At 52.1% G+C, this 22,650-nt stretch overlaps 1 protein-coding gene across 4 annotated transcripts in view; it reads left to right on the forward strand.

The window, feature by feature from the left end:
* Positions 1-467: 467 nt before the first annotated feature.
* ATP9A (ATPase phospholipid transporting 9A (putative)) overlaps positions 468-22,650 on the forward strand; it is a 125,053-nt gene continuing 102,870 nt past the window's right edge. For 2 of the 4 annotated variants that reach the window (XM_070381026.1, XM_070381025.1), the window contains exon 1: positions 468-818. In XM_070381026.1, coding sequence (XP_070237127.1) covers positions 541-818 — 278 coding nt within the window. In that variant the 5' untranslated portion in view covers positions 468-540. Of the gene's footprint in view, positions 819-17,159; positions 17,207-22,650 lie in introns of those variants that run through there. The other 2 variants (XM_070381024.1, XM_070381027.1) reach the window with 2 other exon arrangements.

The following is a 22,650-nucleotide window of genomic DNA, read 5'->3' on the forward strand; positions in this document are numbered from 1 at the left end:
ATTTCAGGATCCAGGTGGGAGAGTGAGGGGCCAGCGATGGTGAAGGATGGTGGCTGAGGGAGTCTGGAGAGCACTGAGGCAGTGTGTCCCTGTGATTGTGATTCCTGGGGCTCACGTGGGTGAGGTCCAGGATGGACAGTGGTGTGCGGGTGGCAAGGTGTGTGCTTGTGCGCGTGAGCGAGAGTGACTGAACGTCAGATGCTGGTAGGGGGGAGCGGGTGAGAATGTGTGTGTGTGTGTGTGGCTCGCGTGTGAGTGCAAGAGTGAGCCCGTGAGAGGATGGATGCAGTGTGAGCTTGGTGGCGTGTGCGTGTGCACACAGGCGGGCATGTGCGGGTGAAAGTGGCGTGCGCGGGGGCGGGGGGAGGCCGGGCGCGCGCACGCGGGGCGTGGGCGGGGGGCGCGCGGCCGGGTGGGCGCTCGTGGGGCGCGCGGCGCGGGCCGGGGCGGGGCCTCTGCGGCGGCCGCGCGCGGGCCCGGCGGGCCGCCCCCGTGGCAGGCGCGGCGCGGGCGGGCGGGCGGCGCGCGGAGCTCGGGCCCATGGTGCGCCCGTGTCCGTCGGTCGGGCCGCGCGGGCGGCTCCGCGCGTGGCCCGGCGCTCGCGAGCTCGCCCCGTCGCTGCGGGCCCGGCCCGCCCGCTGCCGCCGCCTCCTCCCCCGGGGCGGCGCGGCGCCGGCGGGCGGTGGCGCGGAGGCCGGACCGGGCGGCGGCCCAGGCTGCGCTGGGGGCGCGGCGGTCAAGGCGGGCGACATGACGGACAACATCCCGCTGCAGCCGGTGCGCCAGAAGAAGCGGATGGACAGCAGGCCCCGCGCCGGGTGAGCGGGGCGCGGGCCGGCCGCCCTCCTTTGTCCGCGCGCGGCCGCAGCCCGGCGCCGGGCGGGGCGGGCCGGGCCGGGCCTGACAGGTCGGCCGGCGCCATGAGCCGGCGGCCGAGCCCGGGGAGGGGCGGGCGGGGAGCGGTCCGGCTCCGCTCGGCCTGGCCCCGCGGCGCGATCGCGTCCCTTTCGGGCCCGAGCGCCCGGCTGCCGGGCACCTCTGCCCGCCTTGCTTTAGGCACCGCGGGAGGCCGGGCCCGCCCGGCGCTGTGGACCTGGGATCAGCCTCGCCTTCTATCCATTTTATTGTTTCCTCATTACGCCTTGTCTTCGTAATTCCGATTTGGTCAATATCGAACCTCGCTCTTCGCCTGGAACCGCCCTCGGGAGCCGGGAAATTCTCGGTTGGCATTGCCCCCGCCGCAGACCCGCCGCGGGGTCCCCGCCCGGCCCCGGCTGGACCGCTGGAGGGCGAGAGCAGCTCCTGCTGGTCGCCTGCACCCCCTCCCCGCGGTCCCCACAATTTGAGGAAGGAGCCTTGCCCGGCAGGGGCGGCGGCTGCCACCTGCTGTACCCTTCCGCAGAGGAAGGGCCCTGGGCCGCCTCGTGAGGGTTGCACTCACTCGGAAAGCGGAGGCGCGGGTGTTTTGCGCCCTGACAGCTTCCCATTGGGAGGAGGGCGCTGACCTGTTGAGGTTTTAAGGGGCTGTGGCATCACCGGGGCAGAGTTAACCTGGGGAGGGGGTGCGGGGGGAGGCGAGCTGGTTAAAATGCCGATTCCTGGCCCGCCCCGGCCCGCTGGTGACTGCTTGGGGTGGGACCTGGAAGCGTGCATTTCCCGAGGCTGCCCAGGTGGGGCTGCAGTCGCCGGAGAAGGCAGCTGGGCGGGGCCGGGCCCCGCGGGCAGCCCTGCGCTTTGGCGTCGGGTTCTCCCCGCGCACTCCCGGGTGGCGGCCGCTTTGTGCCGCGTCGGTTGCTTGATGCAGGGGCGTGGGCCGGATGAACCCCTAGGGTGACTTCACTAGGTGTCAGTGGGATTTTTTGAAAAGTGGGGGAAGGGATGATGCCAGCTGCCATTTTGTGGGGTCTTTGTCCCCAGTCTTCCTTAAACCTTCCGGGGAGGAGGCCCCGTTGGTAGAAGACAGGCCCAGCGGAGTCAGGGCCCACTGCGAAGATGCTGCAAAACGCAGACTGAACTCAGGATCTCTGAGCCAGAGGTGAACTGCCCTCCACAGCTTTCTTCACTTTTGGCCTACGTTTTAGTCCCGACCTCTCGAGGCTAAAGAACGGTGACAGCTTGAGCCCTATGCCTGGAGGAGGGCCTGCGCGTAATAACACCCTCAGTGAATATTTTAATGAGTTTATAAGATCAGTGGACTCTGAGGACTCTAGTTATTAATTCATGCAACAGTTATAAAAATGCCTACTGTGTGTGGAGGCTGTGCTGGGAGATGGGTGCAAAGCTGAATTAAACAAGCCCTGACCAGAGGTGTGGGCCTCCTGTCGCTGCTTGTGCATTGGAATCACCCTGGCAGCTTTAACAATTACCATTCCTGCCGCGGTTTTGACCTTTGAAATAAAAATCTGGAGTGGGACCTTTATCTTTATCTGTCTTATCTGCCTTATTTTTCATGGCTCCCTGGATGGTTTTAATGTGTCCGCATAGTTGAGAACCTCCCATTCAGTGCAAGAGAGAAAATGCAAATAATTATTTAAAAGTGATGATTACCATGGGAGAAATATGCATCCTTAGCATAGGGGCCCAGACGGAGTGTGCCAACAGTTGGGAAAAAAGGTTTCTGTTTAGTATTGGAGTGGAGGATTGCTTCTCCTTTGGAATTTGCCACCTGGGAGCTAATTTATCAAGTCAGGTCTCTGGAATTCCAGGTGTTTGCATATATGTTCTTGTATTTGCATTTTTAGGAGTAGCCATGTCAAGTTGGGGATCTTGGTATCTGGAAACACTTTTGGAAAGCCTTCTTGTAATTTAAGGGTGGGAGGTGAGGTAAAGAAATAAGAAGCAAACATATTTGTGATGGTCAGACTCTCTGCTGGGCACTTGAGGTAAATGCATACTTAATTGCTCAGTTGTGTCTGAGTCTTTGCAGCCCCTGCCAGGCTTCTCTGTCCATGGAATTTTCCAGGCAAGAATACTGGAGTGGGTTGCCATTTCTTGCTCCTGGGAATCTTCCCAATCCAGGGATCAACCTGAGACTCCTGTGTCTCCTGCATTGGCAGGTGGATTCTTACCACTGCGCCACCTGGGCTGTGTTTAAATCCTCATAACCACTGTGTGAATTTTTGGAGTTAGTTTCTTCATTTTATAGCCAGGGAAACTAACGTTCCGTGATGCTAAATAATTTGTTGGAGGTCATAGGGATAGTCAGTGTGGGGGGATGGATTTGAACCTGATCAACTCTTTTTATCTAATGGCTCTAAGCTGTAGGATGGTTGGAGGATTTTGTGGTTAAAGAAACCAAAAACCTAGGTGCCACAGGCCCCAGGAGACAGAGTATAATTAGTGCTGGGATCACTCAGCATATGCCAAGACATGCAGTTGATTTGCTGGAGGAATCCCGTAGCCCCAAAGCTCTTTTCTGTCTTGAGAAAGTTACCACATCCTGATGTTGAGAAAACTATTGCAGTGGCTTTGTTAGGACATGAGCGTTTGCCTCACATCTCTGGAAACCTTTTTTCTGACATCATGTGCTTTGGTTCTGGCTAAGTGAAATCCTCCTCCTGGTGATACTGGTTAGGAGCATGGGCGCAGGATTGGAGAACTGCGTGCAAGCCTGGGTTTTGCCACTCAGTAGCTGTGTGACTCGGGGGAAATTACTTAACCTCTCTGGGTTTTAGTTCTTTCACCTGTAAAGAGGGACTAACAGTAATTCTGTGTGTGTGCTTATGTGCTCAGTCGCTCAGTCATGGCCAGCTCTTTGCACCCCCATGGACTGTAGCCCTCCAGGCTCCTCTGTCCGTGGGATTCTCCAGGCAAGAACACTGGAGTGGGTTGCCATGCCCTCCTCCAGGGGATCTTCCCAACCCAGGTCTCCAGCATTGCAGGTGGATTCTTTACCATCTGAGCCACCAGGGAACCCCGTAATTATGTGTACCTCCTAGGATTGTTTGAGACTTAATCCATCGTAAATCTGGAACACTAAGCACTCAATACGTCTTAGACATTTGCTGGGCCAAATAGTGATAATTAGATTTTTGTGTGAGGTTTGCCTTTGGTAGTTTCTGGAACGCTCCTTTGAGAAGAAGGACTTTTGATGGTGGGAAGTTGAGAAATACAGACTTCATTGCTGTCTCCTGATCAAATCCAGGAAATGATTAACCACATAAATGATTCCAGCCAGATAAGTAGGTGCCCTGGTGTGATAGGTAGAGAGCAGGTTGGGCAGAACTGAGACTTTGCCTTTCCTGAGTAATGATAAGGGCTCTCATGGCCAAATTGGACAGGATGCTTTGACTTTTCCATGTATTTGGACTTGGGGAACAAGGAAATTTTGGATGTGAACTGAATTAAGAAACAGCTGACTATTTACAGTTTACTTCAGCTTTTTTTGGGGGGGCACACAACTTTATTGGGGTTGGTGGCTTCCTGGTGGCTCAGACGGTAAAGAAACCGCCTGCAGTGCAGGAGTGCTGTGTGCTCTGCTTAGTCGCTCAGTCTGTCCGACTCTCTGCGACCCCGTGGACTGTAGCCCGCCAGCTTCTCTGTCCATGGGATTCTCCAGGCAACAATACTGGAGTGGGTTGCCATGCCTTCCACCAGGGGATCTTCCCAACCCAGGGATCGAACCCAGGTCTCCTGAGTTGCAGGCAGATTCTTGACTGTCTGAGCGACCAGGCAATACAGGAGACCCGGGTTCAATCCCTGGGTTGGGAAGTTCCCCTGGAGAAGGAAATGACAACCCAGTCCAATATTCCTGCCTGGAGAATCCCATGGACAGAGGGGGCAACAGTCCACGTGGATACAGTCCTCGGGGTCACGGAGTCCGAAGGGACTGAGCAGCTTACACTTGGGTTAGTTTATATCACATAAAATGCATCCGTTGTTAAGGTACAATGCATTGATTTTTTAAAAATTAAATTTACAGAGTTTCTGTAGTTCCTCACAGTCCAGTTCTTGAACGTCTCCATCTCCCCCAGAAGTTCTCTCATGCCTTAATCCCAGGCTGATTTCTGTTTCCATAGGTTTACCCTTTCTGGAAATTTCATATAAATGGAGTCATAAACTGTGTTGTCTTTGTATCTGCTTTTTTTGGGGTCATTTAACAGAATGGTTTTGTAATTTTAATTTTAATACAGTTTTTAAAGGTCACTGTCCATTTATGTGCTAAGTCACTTCCTAGTTACGTCTGACTCGTTTTTGCAACCCCCTGGACTATAGCCCACCAGGCTCCATGGGATTCTCCAGGCAAGAACACTGGAGTGCGTTGCCATGCCCTCCTCCAGGGGATCTTCCCAGCCCAGGGATCAACCCCAAGGATCTTACACCTCGAGCATTGGCAGGTGGGTTCTTTCCTACCGGCGCCGCCTGGAAAGCCCTGTGCCTTTACAGTTGCCGCAAAATACTGGCTGAGTGTTGTGATACATCCTCGAGCCTGTCCTGCACTCAGTAGCTTGTATTTTTCCCTCAACAGCCCCCTCCCAACTGGTAACCACTAGTTCGTTCTCTGTAAGCCTGCTTCTTTCTTAACGTCTTATTTTATATTGGAGTACACTTGATTATCAGTATTGTGTTGGTTTCAGGTGTACAGCAAACGGATTCAGTTTTGCATATACATGTATCCTTTTCAAATTCTTTTCCCAATTAGGTTGTTACAGAATTTTTGAAAAAAATTTTATTTATCGGCTGCAGTGGTTCTTAGCTGCAGTACTCGGGCTGTTTGCTCTTTATTGCTTCATGTGGGGTCTTACGTTATGGCATGACAACTCAGTTGCAGCTTGGGACCTAGTTCCCTGACCAGGGATCAAACCAGTGCCCCCTGCATTGGACGAGTGGAGTCTTAGCCGCTGGGCCACCAGGGAAGTCCCTGTTACAGAGTATTGAGCAGAGTTGTTAACGCAGCGGTTTTAAAGTTCCCTTTTATTGCTTAAAGATTTCCATCGTGTAGGTATACCATACTTTATGTCTTCACCACGATGGACATTTGGGTTATGTCTTGTGTTTGGCTGTTGTAAACAGTATCACTAAGAACATTCAAGTCTTCATGCGGACATGCTTCCCTGTCTCCTGTCCACGGTGAGCGTTTGAGACGGAGTTTGTCGGTCGTTCCTGGCTCTTCCATGGTGGTCCTGTGGGTTCCTGGTGTCATCTTCCTCTGTCTTCCCGTTCAGAGTTGTGGTTGCTCAGGGCTTGCTCCTGGCCCTCTTTGCCTTTGGAAGTCTGGGTTGAGCTTGTGTGTGCTCATGGCTTTGTGTGTGCAGACTCGGTCGCTTGGTCACATCCAACTCTTTGCAGCCCTTCCAACTGTAGCCTGTCTGTCTCCTCTGTCCATGGGATTTCCCAGCAAGAATACTGGAGTGGGTTGCCATTCCCTCCTCCAGGGGATCTTCTGGACCCAGGGATTGCACCCGAATCTCCTGCGTCTCCTGCATTACAGGCAGATTCTTTACCTACTGAGCCATGGGGGAGCCCTTCCCTGGTGGCTTAGATGGTAAAGAATTGGCCTGCAATGCAGGAGACCCAGATTCAATCCCTGGGTTGGGAAGATCCCCTGGAGAAGGGAATGGCTACCCACTCTAGTATTCTTGCCTGGAGATTTCCATGGACAGAGGAGCCTGGCGGGCTGGAGTCAGTGGGGTCAAAAAGAGTCGGACACGACTGAGCGACTAACACTTTGAACCCATGGCTTCAGTGACCTTCAAGTCCTTCTGCCGTCTTCCTGAGTCCTCCTCTCAGCCTGGCTCCCACTGCGAGCCGGTCTTCCTCCAGTGTTCCCATGCACGGAGAATGGTGTGCCAGTTCTTCAAGGCAAAACCCTGACTCCCAGGATCCGGATGCTGCCTTCAGCCTCCTCCTCCTTTGCTAATCCTTTCTCAGGGCCTCCCCCTTTTGCTCCCTGAGTTGGTCTGGAATCTGTTCCTCTTCTTCAGCATTGCTGCCACTGGCTCAGCCTCCTTGTCTTCTTCATCATCATCGGTTGATACCCTTCATCCAAGCTTTTAATTGTCCAGTGAGGTCTCCACCTCTCAGCCAGAATGTGTGTGCTACGTCGATTCAGTTGTGCCCGACCCTTTGCGACCCTATGAACTGTAGCCCTCCAGGCTTCTCTGTCCATGAGATTGACCAGGCAAGAACACTGGAGTGGGTTGCCATGCCCTCCTCCAAGGGATCTTCCTGACCCAGAGATCAAACTAGCGTCTCCTGCACTGGCAGGCAGGCTCTTTACCACTGAGCCGCCTGGGAAGCCCAGATATGGCCAGATGCTTTGATCGTGGGCATGTTCTGCTCAAAGCCCTCCAGGGAACCATCTTACTAGGCGCTTTGGCCCTGTACTGTCCAGCACGGCAGTCACTAGCCTCCTGTTTAAATTCCGGTTTAGAATAATTAAAACTAGATTAAAGTTTCAGTCCCACGTTTCAGCGTCCAGTCCCCACACGGCCAGCGCCTGCTGTACAGGTTGGCCCAGAGACCAGCAATCCCGCCGTTACCCGAAGTGCTGTCGAACGGCACTGCCAGGACCCTTGCCGCCTCCTGAGCTGATCTCAGCACACTTCGGCCCCTTCCTCCACCGCGTCCAGCCACGTGATCTGTGCTCACTGTCTCCTCCCGGCCCCCTCTGGACGCAGGGCTTCTGCACGTGCTGTCCTCTGCCTGGAAAGTCCTCCTCTCCCCTCTTCATCTGGCCGAAGCTCCGTCTTCCATTAAATCCCACTGAGGCCTCAGGTCCTCAGGGGAGACTTGCCTGACGTCCCCTCTGCAGAGCGGGTCCCATTCTGGGAGCCTCTCAGAGCGCCTGCTCCTCTTCTATTTTGCTCAGTTGCAGTTAGACATGTCCTTGTGTGACCCTTCAGCTGGGAACACTGAGGGGCCCTGGCTGGGGACAGGTTAGTCACCATCGCATGGAGCCTGGCACGGAGTAGGTGCCCAACACATCCTTCTTTTTTTAAAGAAGAGAACAAGTCTACACTTTTATTTACTTTTCAATAAGTTTAAATCCTTGAAGGGCACACCAAGAGTCGGATTCTGTGTCCAGTGGCCTTAGCAAAACAAGTTGCTTTGCAATTTGGCATGAATCACGCTGCTGTTTCCACAGGCGTGCTGCCTTTCCCCAGATTACTCTGGTTGTGTCACGTTTTCCTCCCGGAGTTACTGTGCTGTTCTTTGTTTGGTACACATAAGCACGTCTCTTGCCTAGATAGAACTCAGTGTTATCTTGAGCGCGTGTGTGTGTGACTGTGTGTGAGCACACATGTGCTTGCTCGCTTGCTTGGTTGTGTCCGACTCTTTGGGACCCCATGGACTGTAGCCCACCAGGTTCCTCTGTCCATGGGATTTCCCAGGCAAGAATACTGGAGTGGGGCTGCCAGTTCCTCCTCCAGGGGATCTTCCTGACCCAGGGATTGAACTGGCATCTCCTGCATTGTCAGGGGGATCCTTTCACCACTGAGCCACCTGGAAGCCCAGTATAGCTTCAGTTTTCAGGCTGTGTGCCCCCTCTGGTTCCATAGGCCCCGCTTGTAGCCAGCGAAAATGGCCACGGACCGCAGCCTTGCAGAATGTTTGTCGTTTTACAAGTCCTCCTCCTAGCCGCCTCCACAGGGGCCAAGATGACTGAAAGGGCTGTAAATCCTTGTTGAGAGAAAGCGTGCCTGAAGCAGGTCTCCAGTTTATAAAGAAACGGAGCCGCCTCTGCTGTTGAGAATGGGGCGGAAGGGACCTTCCCAGCTGGTCCAGGCGGAGTCTCGGCGTCCTCAGCTCTACGTCCGAAGGACGCCTGTTGGACGTTCTTGGAGTGCTGCTCACTAACCATCTGCTCCTGTGTTTTCCTGGCTCAGCGGTCTTCCCTGGTTGGGGGGATCAAGTCTGCCTGTCTTAGCCGTGTGGTCTGAAGGCAGGGCTGGAGGTGCCCGAGGGGCTTGTGACGTGAGTGCCAGGAGAGGGGAGTCTCAGGCCAGGAGACTGGGTGCCCTCTGTCTGCCTCTCTCTCCCTCCGCCGAGGGGCGCCAGCCCGTCCACTCCTGTGATGGGCTCTTGGCTGCCTTGGATGAGAGAACAGCCCGGGCAGGCGTTGGCAGCGGCCCACCCGGAAGCGGCCTTTGTGCCCTCTGCCAGCCCCGCTGCACCGGTGCCATCCATTTCCTGGTACGGCCTCCCTGCCGTGGGCCCGCCCCGGTGCTGACCAAAACCAGACCAGTGCTCCCTGCCCAGGTGGGCACAGGTGGTGACATCAGCTGTGGAATTACACACCAACCCAGGTGGAGATGCTGAAAGGGAGCAAGTGGGCACAGGACCGAGGAAGGCCAGGGCGCCTGCTGCACACCAGCCCCAGGGCAGCAAGGCGGCCCTTTGAGCTTGACCTCTGGCCCCCATGCGTGCAGTCAGTGGGAAGGAGGAGCCAGGGTCACAGGGTATGGAATAAGCCATCTTCAGACTTTTTGGGCTGTTACTTTTCAGCGTAGAAAGTTCTCTCAATATTTCTACCCAGGTGCAAATGATGGAAGTCACTCGTGAGGGCTGTCCAAACATGAAGGCCACCTTTGGGAATGGCCATGGAGTGGCTCGAGCTTCACTCCCGAAAGCGACTGGGCTTTGGTTTAATTTGGAAAGAAGAAAACCCATCGTAGCATATCTTTTTGATGACTTTTACTGAAAGGGAGAGAATGTGCTTAGTCACTCAGTCCTGCCCGACTCTTTGTGACCCCAAGGACTGTAGCCCGCCAGGCTTCTCTGTCCATGGGATTCTCCAGGCAAGGATACTGGAGTGGGTTGCCATGCCCTTTTCCAGGGGATAGTCTCAACCCAGGGACTGAATCCAGGTCTCCTGCATTGCAGGCGGATTCTTTACTATCTGAGCCACCAGGGAAGCCCAAGAATACTGGAATGGGTAGCCTGTCCTTTCCCTAGGGGATCTTCCAGACCCGGGAATGGAAGGAATCAGGGTCTGCTAAATTGCAGGCAGATTCTTTTCCAGCTGAGCTACCAGGAAAGTCAAAGAGAATGGTGCTGATTTTTTTTAAAGTGAGCTTTTGCTGAATTTATGTGATTTTGAAAGATTGATTTACGCATTCAGAGCTTGGCCTGTGGAAAGCATCACCGAAGATCACTTTAGGTGGCTCAGGGCCAAACATTGAAAGGCTTGCAATTATGTTTATGGTTCCTTCTGTTTATGCCAAACGATACTTGTCTTCTTTTTGAAGTAGTGACAGGAAGTTGCCTTTCTCATACGTTTCAGTAAAAAAAACACAGAGTCAGTTTAGACGTATGAAGTCAGTAGTAGTTGGGGAGCTTTGTAGATGTGCTCGCGTCATGGCTGACATTTAGGAAGCGCTGGCCTGTGCTGACATGGTGCTCTTGGTCTAAAAATATAATGGTATTGTTACAAAGGGGAAAGAAGAGGGATAAGCTGGTTGTGCTAATAGAGTTAAAATTCTAAAAAATTATTTTTCTAATTTTATTGAAGTATAGTTGATTTACAATGTTGTTAGTTTCTGCTTTATAGTAAAAGGATTCTGTCATGCATTATGCATTCTTTTTCATATTCTTTTCCATTATGACTCTGTACAGAATATAGTAGGACCTTGTTTATCCATCCTGTGTATAATTGTTTGCATTTGCTAATCTCAAACCTGGCTTCCCTGGTGACTCAGTGGTAAAGAATCCACCTGCCAAGACAGGAGGCCTGTGTTTGATTCCTTGGTCAGGAAGTTCCCCTGGAGAAGGAAATGGCAACCCACTCCAGTATTCTTGGGCTTCCCTTGTGGCTCAGCTGGTAAAAAATCCACCTGCAGTGCGGGAGACCTGGGTTCAATCCATGGGTCGGGAAGATCCTCTGGAGGAGGGCATGGCAGCCCACGCCAGTATTCTTGGCTGGAGAATGCCCATGGACAGAGGAGCCTGGTGGGCTACAGTCCACGGGGTCGCAAAAGAGTCGGACACACTGAGCGACTGAACAACAAACCACAGCGATCCGAAATCCCCAAGCCACCCTCCTGCACCCCTCCCCCCACCGCCGTTGGCAGCCACAGACTGTTCTGTCTGTGGGTCCGTTTGTGTCTCATGGATGCTCCTTTAGATCATACTTTAGATTCCACACAGAAGCGACATCATGTGTTCGTCTTTGTCTGACTTACTTCACTTGGAATGGTACCTCTAGGTGCATTCATGTTGCTGCAGGTGGCATTATTTCATTCTTTTTTCCCACGGCATGGGGGGTCTTCCCCAGCCAGGGATCCAGCACGTGCCCCCTGCATCGGAAGTGCAGAGTTTTAACCACTGAACCACAGGGAAGTCCATTTCCTTCTGTTTCATGGCTTAGCCATGTCACTGTGTTTGGTTCCACATCTTCTCTATCCACTCTCCTGTTGATGGGCGTTTAGGCTGCTTCCACATCTTGGCTGCTGTGAACAGTGCCGCAGGGGGCTTTGGAGGTGCGTGTATCTCTTCAAATTACCGTTTTGTCCGGGTGTGTGGCCAGGAGTGGGACTGCTGAGTCATATGGCAACTCTGTTTTCAGTGTTTAAGGAACCTCCATACTGCTTCCCAGAGCGGCTGCACCGGTTTGCATTCCCAGCAGTGTGGGAGGGCTCCTTTTTCTCCACACCCTCTCCTGCAGTTGTTATTTGTAGACTTAAAAAATCCTTTTTCTTTCGCCAAGTCATCCAGGAAAGAAATGCTTTTAAAACCGTGGTTGGTTTGCCCTGTTGATCGGGGATCTTATCGTTGCTTTAATCATTGTCTAAGGTTTGAGGGGATTGTGCGAAAGGACAGTTGGAAGGGGCCCCATGGAAAGAAAGGCTTCTTGTGTGAACTGGCAGTTGGGGTGAGCTGAAGGCTGTTACCTCCTTCCCCTTAAATCTCTGTGGCGTTTGCCCTGTGTCGGGGCGGAGCCTGCTGGCTGCCCTGCCTGAGAAAGAAGCCACCTGCGGAGGGAGCAGTGCCCTCCCCGTGGAGCCGGGCCTGGCAGGGCGCCTCCCTCTGCCCGGCCATCTGCTGGGCCACGGATGAAGTCGGGTTTGGCCAGGTTAGACGTCAGGGTTTGGCTAGCCCTCAGCCTCCGCCCCGTCAACGTCTTCGGTTTGACAGTTCTCTGCCGTGGGGCCTGTCCTGTGCGTTGTGGGAGTTTGGGCAGCAACCCTGGCCTCCACCCTCTGGAGGCCAGTAGCCCTCCTATAACCTAGGGTCCCCCAGCTGGCACAGCCCGAAGGGCCCCCAGATGTTGCCGCGCCCCCGGGGGTGGGGGAGTAGGAGTGGGCAGGACCGCCGCAGTTAGGAACCCCTGGATGAGTGGAATGTACGTGTTCTGTGAATGGCCGTGGCCTTTGTTGTCCTTAAGGTGAGTCATCGTCTCTTTACAGAAATAAAAGAAAAACCCGTTGGGCAAGAAATTCACGTTTGGACCATGTTCTCAACTCTGAGTTCAGCTTCTCGACTAAGGAAGCCTTGAGCTGTTGGAATAGAGCATTTGGGAAGTATTCTGGGCTGATGTGTATCCCTGGTTGAATTTACACACCAGGGTCCTAACTGTGCATCTTTTAGAAAGTACTGTGTTTGCACACAGGGCCTTTAGAGAGGGGATCAAATTACAGTGAGTCATCACGGCGAGCCCGTAACCAAGCTGAGTGGTGCTCTAGGAAGAGGAATTTAGGATGAGAGGAGAGACACCAGGGACAAGACGACAGGCCACGAGGACCCAGGACAGAGGTGGCCATCGGCACGCCAAGGAGCAAGGCCTCCGAAGGCACCAAATCTGCTGACACCTTGATCTGGGACTTTGCAGCCACCAGAATGATAAGAACATAAATTTCTGTTGTTTAACCGCCCAGTCCGTGGTGTTTTCGTATGGCCGCCTAAGAAGGCTTAATGCAGGAAGCGTCTCCTAGTTATTTGTAGGTGAGGAGTCTCTTGGTGTCAGTGGTAAACTTTTATTTTAAACCGATGGATGAGTTCTTCAGTGATTTTCTTTAGACAGTCCAGTCTCCCTAAGCGTATTGCAAGGTCATGTGTGCTAGAGCTGAGTACCACCCGCTCCCGTAACCTAAAGCACACCCCGCGTGCTCCCCAGGGAGGAGGCACCGGTTCCAGATGTTTCCTTGTGTTTACAGAGTTTACGGTGGTCACATTTCCAGGTTGTGCTTTGGATGGTTGGTTTGTTAATTTGGACTGTGCTAGATTAGTCTGATGAGGAGTATAATAGTTGCTCACCCCAATGTGTGCTGATTGGGCTTCCCTGGTGACAGCTGGTAAAGGATCTGCCTGTGATGCAGGAAACCTGGTTTGAACCCTGGGTCAGGAAGATCCCCTGGAGAAGGGGATGTCTACCCACTCCGGTATTCTTGGCCTGGGGAATCCCATGGACAGGGGAGCCTGGCGGGCTACAGTCCAGGAGGTCCCAAGGCGTCGGACACAACTCAGCAGCTAGCACACTATTGGGCTTTTCTGTAAGGGCTTGCGGATACAGATGAGCGAACTTTTTGGCTAAGCCAATACGTGCTTTGCTTCTGGCGGAAGCAGAGAGCAGAAATGATGTGACGGGGAACTTTTAGGAACTTCAGATTATCCCAGTGATTGTGAATTCTTCAGAAGCGCAGTTTCTGTTTTCTGGGTTAGTTTGCATGTTGATCCGTATTTTCCTGATTCACTCTGTGTGAGGGAGACGTTCCTGGTAATGGAGGAAAAGGGCAGAACACGTGTTTCTAAAACGTCTGGACTCACCCTTTGAATACCTTTTAGCTTGTATAAAGCAGTCAGTCCCCAGGGAGGGCCAAAGAAAATGTAAAACCGGAGAACTGCCCCACCGTCCTGTTCTTCCCTCTTTTTTTGTTCTCCAGATTAAAGGCAATTTGAGACTCTCCTAGAAGGGATGACACAATTGTGTCCGGCTAAGTCAAAGGACCGGGAAGTAAACAGATAAGGCCACTTGTCCCGCGGGCAGGGCTTTTTTTCCCCTAAATCACCTGATTAAAAACTATGCACATATACACACAGGGGAAGTGCGTAAATCTTAAACGCACAGCTTGATGAGTTTTCATGAAGTGAACACACCCCTGTAACTGGAGGTGAGTAAACAGGCTGTGACCTCAGAAGCCTCCCCTCCTCACCTTCCTCCCCCGTCCCATCGGCATCCTGACTTCTAACAGCAGAGACTGGGCCTGTTTCTGACCTACAGGTGAATGTGGTCATGGAGCGGGCACCCATTTGTGCCAGTTAATTCTCGCTGCGTCTGTTGTTCGTAAGGGGTGACCACGCTGCCGTTTATTAGAGTTTGCTCACTTCTGTTGCCAGATGAAGTCGGTGTAGGAATAAGTCATTGATCTGTGAACAAGGAGGGGTTTAGGAGTGTCGACCCTCAAACAGTCAACAGTCCAAGGACTGGGCTTGCTATCTTTGCCTCAAAACCAAAAGAATTGATAAATGACTCACCCAAGGGCAGAAGCTGAAACAGTTTGGGTAGAATCAGGACTCAAACCCTAGTTCTTTTTTTTTTTTTTTTTTTTAACTCTTTGTTTTGTTTGGGAGTAGAGAATCTGCCTGCAGTGCAGGAGACCCAGGTTTGATCCCTGGATCGGGAAGATCCCCTGGAGAGGGAATGGCAACCCGCTCCAGTATTCTTGCCTGGAGAATCCTGTGAACAGAGGAGCCTGGTTCTTCTCAGATATATTCTTGGAAGCAGCTTGGTCTTTCTTTCTTTTTAACTTGGCCATGAGGCATATGGGATCTTAGTTCGCTAACCAGGGATCAAGCCCATGCCCCCTGCATTGGAAGCTCGGGGTCTTAACCACTGGACCACCAGGGAAATCCCTTTTTTATTTTATTTTTTTTGCATTTCTTAGTTTACATTTTTTTTTTAAGAATCAAAGTACCATTGGTTTCTCACCTTATGTGTTTTCTGGGAGCAACATGTTATTTCTGCTTCTGTTTACTCTACAGCCAGAGACCCCTTCTTAAGGGCAATAGTAAAAAAGTCTCAGTTGTATTTTAATTGTAAAGTCAGTGCATGTGTATTAAAGAAGAATTGGAGAACAGAGAAAGCTACTGACTGAGATGCGGGTGTTAACTTCTCCGTTCAGCGGCACCGCAGTTAGCGCAAACCTTTCGGCAGACGCTGTCTTCTCCCTGTCTTGTTTCGTGTGGACGTCGTTTGGTGAGTTAGACCCATGCAGCACGTGTGCTTTTTTTCCCATTTTTTCTCACCCAGCATTTTAATGTAAAGCTTTTGTTTGGTGTCCTGACGTGCTTTGTAAACGACACTTTCAGTGGCAACCTGCTGTCTCTGAGGAGGCATCTTTAATTCACATAACCCAGGACCCTGGATGCTCACAAGCTGGTTCTTACCGTGTTGTCACTTTATATTCTGAACGCTGGCCCTCCAGAGCAGAGGCACCCTGTACCCGCGGAGGCCCAGGCCTGGGTTGCCGTGACCTCGTGTTTGCTGCGTGACTGGAGATGCCCCCGTTTCGGTCCACCTGGCCGCTCCCTGATGCAGCCCACGATCTCTCATGTTTCCAGGCTGTTGCGTTAACTGGGGTGGACCTTTGTCAGACAGGCGCTGATCGCCCCTAGACAGCCGGGGGGTGTCCGGGGAGCCTGGGCTCGCTGGAGAAGAGCCCCTGTACCACCGCCAAGGGTGGCTGCCAGGCCCTGCGGGGACCTGCCTGACCTGCCCAGAGCCCCCCCCACCGGCTCCCACATTGGAGACTTCTAAACACTAGCATTTAATTGTTTTCCAGTATAAAAGTAATAATTTCTGTTAAAGAAAACTAGTGGTTTCTCTTATAGAAGAATTAAAGATGCAGTAGCTGCAATTTAAAGCCCAACTTCCTGTTAATACTAGGTATGTTTCCTTCTGGGCTTCCCTGGTGGCTCAGTGGTAAAGAATCTGCCTGCCAATGCAGGATACACAGGTTCTATCCCTGGGTTGGGAAGATCCCCTGGAGAAGGAAATGGCAACCTGCTGCAGTGTGCTTGCCGGAAAATCTCAAGGACAGAGAAGCCTGGCGGGCTACAGTCCATGGGATCACAAAAGAGTTGGACATGACTTATTGCCTCAACAACATATTTCCTTCTGATCTACACTTTTATCAGATGGCTACTGCTGCTGCTGCTAAGTCGCTTCAGTTGTGTCCGACTCAGTGCGACCCCAGAGACGGCAGCCCACCAGGCTCCTCCATCCCTGGGATTTTCCAGGCAAGAGCACTGGAGTGGGGTGCCATTGCCTTCTCTGCAGATGGCTGTTAGGTGACATTATTCCATTGGGTTTGCTGTTAGAAAAGAAAACTTAGTACGTAGAGGCAGTCTTGATGCATGAATTTTTGCTACCCCTTGGGCAACTTTCATGGGCTCACATCCCCAGGTCTCTGGGTTAGATGGAGCTTGTGAGTACTCAGGGGTTCTCACCATGTCTTAATCACTGAGCTACTCTTCTGGAAGGGCTTTGCTGTGTTACACCCTGGAAAAGCCAGAACGGCCCCTCCCAGGTCAGGAGATGGGCGGTGGCCTCCTCCAATCATTTACATTTTTCCTTTTGCCGAGTGCATACCCACGAGATTGGGAAAGTTTTAAAAAAGGAGAGAAAAAGAAGAGGAAAAGTTTTTCCTTTCTCTGTTTCCGAGTGTCTGAGATGGATGGAGCTGGAGGGCAGGGGGCCTGCAATTGACTGCCCGTGGCACATTCTGTGTATGGACTGGGGCCCGACCGCCTCGGGATGGTGCATTTGGTGGTCATGAGACATTCAGTGTTTGCTGAGTGAATAAAAGTCCTTGTAGATCAGTTTCTCCTGACAGAGCTGCGTACAGACATCACGTCTGCCACCCTGCAGAGAGAGGAGCCCCGGTCCTGTTCCCGGGGGGCAGCAGCATCAGGAGAGGTGTGACTGTGTCCCCCTCGGACCAGCCCCTCCACCCCCTGGTTCCAGAAGTCGACTACCCCCAAGCGACAGGTGCTGTAACAATCTGGCGTTTTACAGGTGCCCTTGGAAGCTTCACTTGTGGCCGTGCGGGGCTGTCTCAGCACCAAAGCCACGCCTGGTGGGCAGCGCAGCCTCTGGGCTGCGGTCCAGGCCTCCAGGGGGCAGGGGAGGAGCCAGGCTGGGAGGAAGGAGGCTTCCTGGTAGAGGTGCTGGCTCCCCGCGGCCAGGCTCCGCTGCCCAGGACCCGGAGGGGCCCAGAGCCTGGATGCGAGCGGGGATGCCTCTCTCTGGCCCTGTGACTCTGGCGGGGTGAGTTCAGCTCTCTGAAAATGGGCATCGTGATGGCACTGCTCAGGGGGTGTGAGGACCGGATGAGCTGATGTCTGTCGTGTGCTTAGACCTCAGTGTGTGGCCAATGGCAAGGGCAGGAGCAGAGATAGCCACTATCAAGGCTGACCTCGGAGGGAGGAGCCAGCAGGGGGTGGGCAGCGGCCTTTGGGACCCGCATGCGTCCTGCTATGCCTCCATCGTTGAGTTCTGGTGGTCTGGACAATCCAGGCATGACTCTTGGAGTCTTTGGTAGCGTGAGGTCTCCAAAGGCGGGTTCTGGGATCTGTCTGCTAAAGCCACAGTCCCCTCAGCCCCCTCCAACTGCAGGACTCAGTGCAAGATGGGGAGCAAGGAAGGGATGCACGTTGATGGCTTCTGCCGGCATCCAGCGCGCACCGAGAGCTTTCTGCATGTGCTCGCTTGGAGTTCTGCCCTCTGGGGACTTGCCTTCCGTGTCATCACTTAACTCCATTCAGTTCTCTGGGATCATGTGGTCCCTGCAGTGTGCCTGGCTCTGCCTGGGGGCGGCTGCACTCAGACCTCTTCTGGAACCTGTGAGCAGATGACCTAGCTCAGTGTCCATGCGTGAGGTCAGGTCCCTGCGTGCTGGGGGCCTGGGGCGTGTGGAGGGCTTCCCAGCAGAGAGACCGAGCACCTGCCGTATGCCAGGCCTGGGGCGGGAGGTGAGTAGAATCTGGTCTCCGACCCACAAGCTTGGGGCTGAGATTTTGGCTCCAGACTGAGAGCTGTGTGCTGTTTTGCAGCGGGCTGGCTTTTTGGTTTGTTTTGTTTTTAAATGTAAGAAGTTTAATCCGTCACAGTCATGTAGTTCAGTGTTGAAAGGTGCAGAAGTGTGTGCATTGCAAACCCAGCCTGCTTCCCACCTGCTCCGTTCAGCTACCTGGTGCCCTTCCCCAGGCGAACGCTCGTCAATTTCTTCAGTGTTGTTCTTTAACCATTGATGAAAACAGTACAGGTATTTTGTATCTAGCTAAAGAAATGCACATAGATTTTTCCCTTTTTTATTCACTTGTTAGTACCCCTTACACAATACAACATACTTTTTTCACTTAACATTATACCCTGGGCTTGTTCCATATCAGTACATGAAAAGCTTCTTCGTTTCTTTAAAAACAGTTTGTTTAAAGTGGCTTCATAGGGTTCCGTTGAATAGATGTACTTTTTTTTTTTTTAATTTATTTACTTTTGATCGGAGGATAATTGCTTTACAGTATCGTGTTGGTTTCTGCCCTATATAGGCGCGAGTCAGCCATAGGTTATCTGCGTGTCCCCTCCTCTTGAACCTCCCCCTCCCTTCCCACCGTCCACGCCCTTTGGTTGTCGTTCAGCACCAAATGTGAGCTCCCTGCATCATACAGCAAATTTCCACTGGCTCTCTAATCTTCTAATCTCCCATAGGGTCACAGAGACGTACTGTGTTTATTTAACCAGTTTACTGCGGAGCGCTTGCTGTATCCCAGGCCTGGGGTTCAGGTCATTTCTAATGGTTTGCTCGTACTAGTAATATTATGGTGAATGGTCTTTGTGCCCTTTTCTGAACATACGGAATATCTCGAAGGGTAACGGTTGGGTCAAAAGGAATGTCCATTTGTAATTTTGGGAGCTCTTGCCAGGTTGCCCTCCAGGAGGTGACACTGATTTAGGCCCCTCCCCGCCGTGAAAACGCCTGTTTGGCTGTCCTGGCCAGACACAGGTGTTGTTAGGCTCTTTGATCTTGGTCATCATGCTGAGCAGAAAAAAATAATACCTCAGTGTGGTTTTAGTTCTGCCTAGTATTTTAAAATTGAGTCAGTTGCCAACATTTAAACCTGAGGGTTGGCCCCTTAGGTGTGTGTTTGTCTTGTCTTGAAGAGCGGGAGGGTCTGTTGCGCTGGGCCTGTGCAGAAACATCCTGGAAGGAGCTGCGTCCTGCCCTCGGGGTCTGGGCTTCTCAGGAGCCCTGTCCCACTGGGTCGTGCGTTTATTTTTGTTTGTTTACTCTTTTTTGCCGGGCTTCTGTGGATTTGAGTTTGCCAGTCCTGGTTTAGAGAGAAGCAGGTAAGTTTAAGGGAGAACAGAGATGCTTCCTCTTCTTTTTGGGAATAGCAGAATGGGTTTCGAAGGATAAGGAGAAGTTGGATGGTGGGCTTGCTCGAGAAAGTCTGGTGTGGGTGAGTCTTGCAGAGAGGTTGGAAGTTGGAGGAAAGTAGACCAGCAAGGAAAGATCTCTCGGAGTTCTGGAGCCCGCCTGTCTTGACTGCAGTCGGTGGCCTGACAGTGAGGACCTGGGATGAACAGGTAACAGGGATGCACACGGGTTCGTCAGTAGTGAATCATCGTGGGGTGGGATGGACGTGAGAGGCGTCATGCGTGGTGAATAGCCGGAGACCAACAGGAGACAACTTAAGCCATGAGAAATAGGGAGAGAGGAGTGTCCGCCGTCCGTGGCTGCCCCCACCCCCAGAGAACCTGAGTTAATCCCGTGCGTGTGTGTTTTCCAGAATTTTTCCTCATGCATACATCAGCATACATTACTTTCATTAAAACGTAGCATAGTAAATTGCCTGTCTTGTGCTTCGTTTTTTTCCTCCCACTTTATCGCTTGGATCTCGTCCAGCCAGCGTGTGCATCCCTCCCTCATTCTGTTCATGCTGCAGGTTCAGTGTCCGGGGGTCCGTCTGCCACGGGCACCTGGTTGTCCCCAGCGTTTTGCTCTCTCTGTGTGTTGCTGCTGTGAGCACCCCAGTGCGTTTCCCTTCAGTCACCTTGTACCAATATTTGTGAAAGATGCGTCCAGGGTGGCCTTCTAGGTGAGAGGATCTGGGCTTTACATTTGCAGAAGTTGCCACGTTGACGTGACCTTTTTCACTGATACACAGTAGTCCCACCTTTTTTGAGCTTTTGCTTTCTATGGTTGCAGTTAGGCGTGAGGGACCCAAGAATCTTACGTGGAAAGTTTCAGAAATAAATGTATTGTAAGTTTCACGTTGTCTACCCTTCTGAGTCGCGTGATGAGACTGTGTGTCTTGCTGCTCAGTCCTGCCCTGGACTTGAACATCATCGTTTCTCCCGCCTGTCCGGCCTGGTGGCCACTCAGCCCCCTCTGTTACCAGACCGACTGTATCGCAGTGCTTGTGTTCAAATAACCCTTATTTGACTTAAAAATGGCCCCAAATAATGATGTTGGCAATATGGATATGTCACAAGGAAGCTGTAAAATGCTTCCTTTAAGTGAAAAGGTGGAAAGTTCTTGATTTAAAAAAAAACCTTATGCTGAGGTTGCTAAGATGTACAGTAAGGCTGAATCTTCTGTTCATGAAATTGTGAAGATGGAAAAAGAAATTCCTGCGAGTTTTCATGACTTCAAACTGCAAAGATTACGGGCACAGGGTGTGTGATAAGTACTTAGTTAAGGTGAGAAAGTCATTTAATTCGTACTGTAAGATGTTTTGAGAGAGAGCGCACATTCACATAAATTTTATTGTTTCAATTGTTCTATTATCAGTTACTCTTGTTAATATCTTACTGTGCCTAACTTATAAGTGAAACTTGATCGGCAGGTCTGTTCAGGGAAAGCACAGTGCCTGTGGAGTTTGGAACCACCCTCGGCTTCAGGCACCCACTGGGGGATCTTGGACCGCGTCCCCCATGGATAAGGGGGTAACTGTGGTCTTGCTTCTTCTCCAGACAGTAGCATTCCTGTGGCCAGAGATACTTCAGACTTCAGTGGACTGCTTCCTTCTTTGCATTCTTCTAAATTTTACATTCTCCCAGTTAAAAATCCCCTGTTTCTGGAACAAAGAGCAAGGTTTCCCTTCATGCCTTCCCTTCCATTCCTTCCAGTGCCCCCCACCCCGCCCCGCCCCCAAGTGCTTAACAGTTTGGGTCGGGACCAGCCGTTCAGTATGGCAGCTCCTAGACTCACATGGCTGTTTTTGGTCATTAAATTCACGAACTGAAATTTAAATTTTGTGTTTCCAGTGCTCAACAGCCGTGTGTGGCTAGTGGCCGCCGTGTGTGACAGTGCAGCTAGGGAATATTTCCCGCATCACTGACACGTAGGGGACAGACTCGGGACTGTTCGCATTTTTGTTGTTGTACAGTCGCTAAGTCATGTCTGACTCTGCGAGCCCATGGACTGCAGCACACCTCTGCAGGCTCCTCTGTCTTCCACTACCTCCCAGAGTTGCTCAGACTCATGTCCCTTGAATCAGTGATGCCATCCAACCATCTCATCCTCTGTCACCCACTTCTCCTTTTGCCTTCTGTCTTTCCCAGCATCAGGGTCTTTTCCAATGAGGCGACTTTTCACATCAGGTGGCCATAGTATTGGAGCCTCAGCTTCAGCATCAGTTCGATATGAATATTCACAGTTGATTTCCTTTAGGATGGACTGGTTTGATCTCTTTGAAGTCCAAGGGATCCTCAAGAGTCTTCCTCAACACCACAGTTCAAAAGCATCAATTCTTGGCATTTGGGGCCAGGTTACCCTCTGCACGGGGCCAGCCTATGCACCCTGGGATGCTCAGTGGCACCCTTGGCTTCTACCCACTCAATGCCCTTAGCCCTTCCCTCCCCTGAACCTGCAGCTGTGATAACCAAACTTCTCTCGAGACGTCGCCAAGTGTCCCCAGAGGCAAACTGACCCCATACTCACATTGAGAACCACTGCTGCTGGCTATTCCTCTGTGCTGCTTTTTAGAAACACTGTGTGTATTTAGTGTACAGTATTATCCAAGTTTCAGATGTACCGTGTAAGGGTTGCAGTCATCTGTAGTTACTATAAAATATTGGCCACATCCCCTGTGTCGTGCAGTATATCCTTGCAGCTAGATGGTAGTTGGTGCCTCTTAATCCCTTTCCCCTCTCTCGCCCCTCTCCCCAGGTACCCACAGTTTGTTCTCTGCATTGCGTTTAATTTTTCCTTGCATTCTTCCTGGATCTGCCCAGTGTCAACACTGAAAAGTCTAGATTTCTGGACTCCGGCTTCAGGGAGGGTGGATACGTCACAAAGTCAATTTAGCAAATATTTGCTGAGTGCCGGCTGCTGGCGGCAGCACCAAGGCGGAAGCGATCGTTTCTTTGGAGGCTGCTCCTTGTTACACGAGTTACCTTCTCCAGAAATGCTGTTCCCTTGGCACGTCCCTCTGTGGTGTTTGCTTTACCCCTTGCGTTTGCCCAGGTTGTGTGAAAGCACTGCACATCTGGCCAGCAGGCTACTGGCCATCAGCGCTTCTGTTTGTTCTAGAGTCAGACCGTAAGAACGTCCCCTTTGGTTTCCCTTCGTTTAAATGGTCTAAGCTGGGAGCAGCGTAAGCTCAGTTATTTCTAGCCTTCCATCTTAACCTAGTTGAATCACTGTTGCTAGTGACAGGCGAGAAACTTTTCATGTGTTTTTTTAATCTGAAAAAATAACTCGAGAA

The sequence above is a fragment of the Bos mutus genome, chromosome 13 (genome assembly GCF_027580195.1).
Source record: "Bos mutus isolate GX-2022 chromosome 13, NWIPB_WYAK_1.1, whole genome shotgun sequence".
NCBI classification, from domain to species: domain Eukaryota; kingdom Metazoa; phylum Chordata; class Mammalia; order Artiodactyla; family Bovidae; genus Bos; species Bos mutus.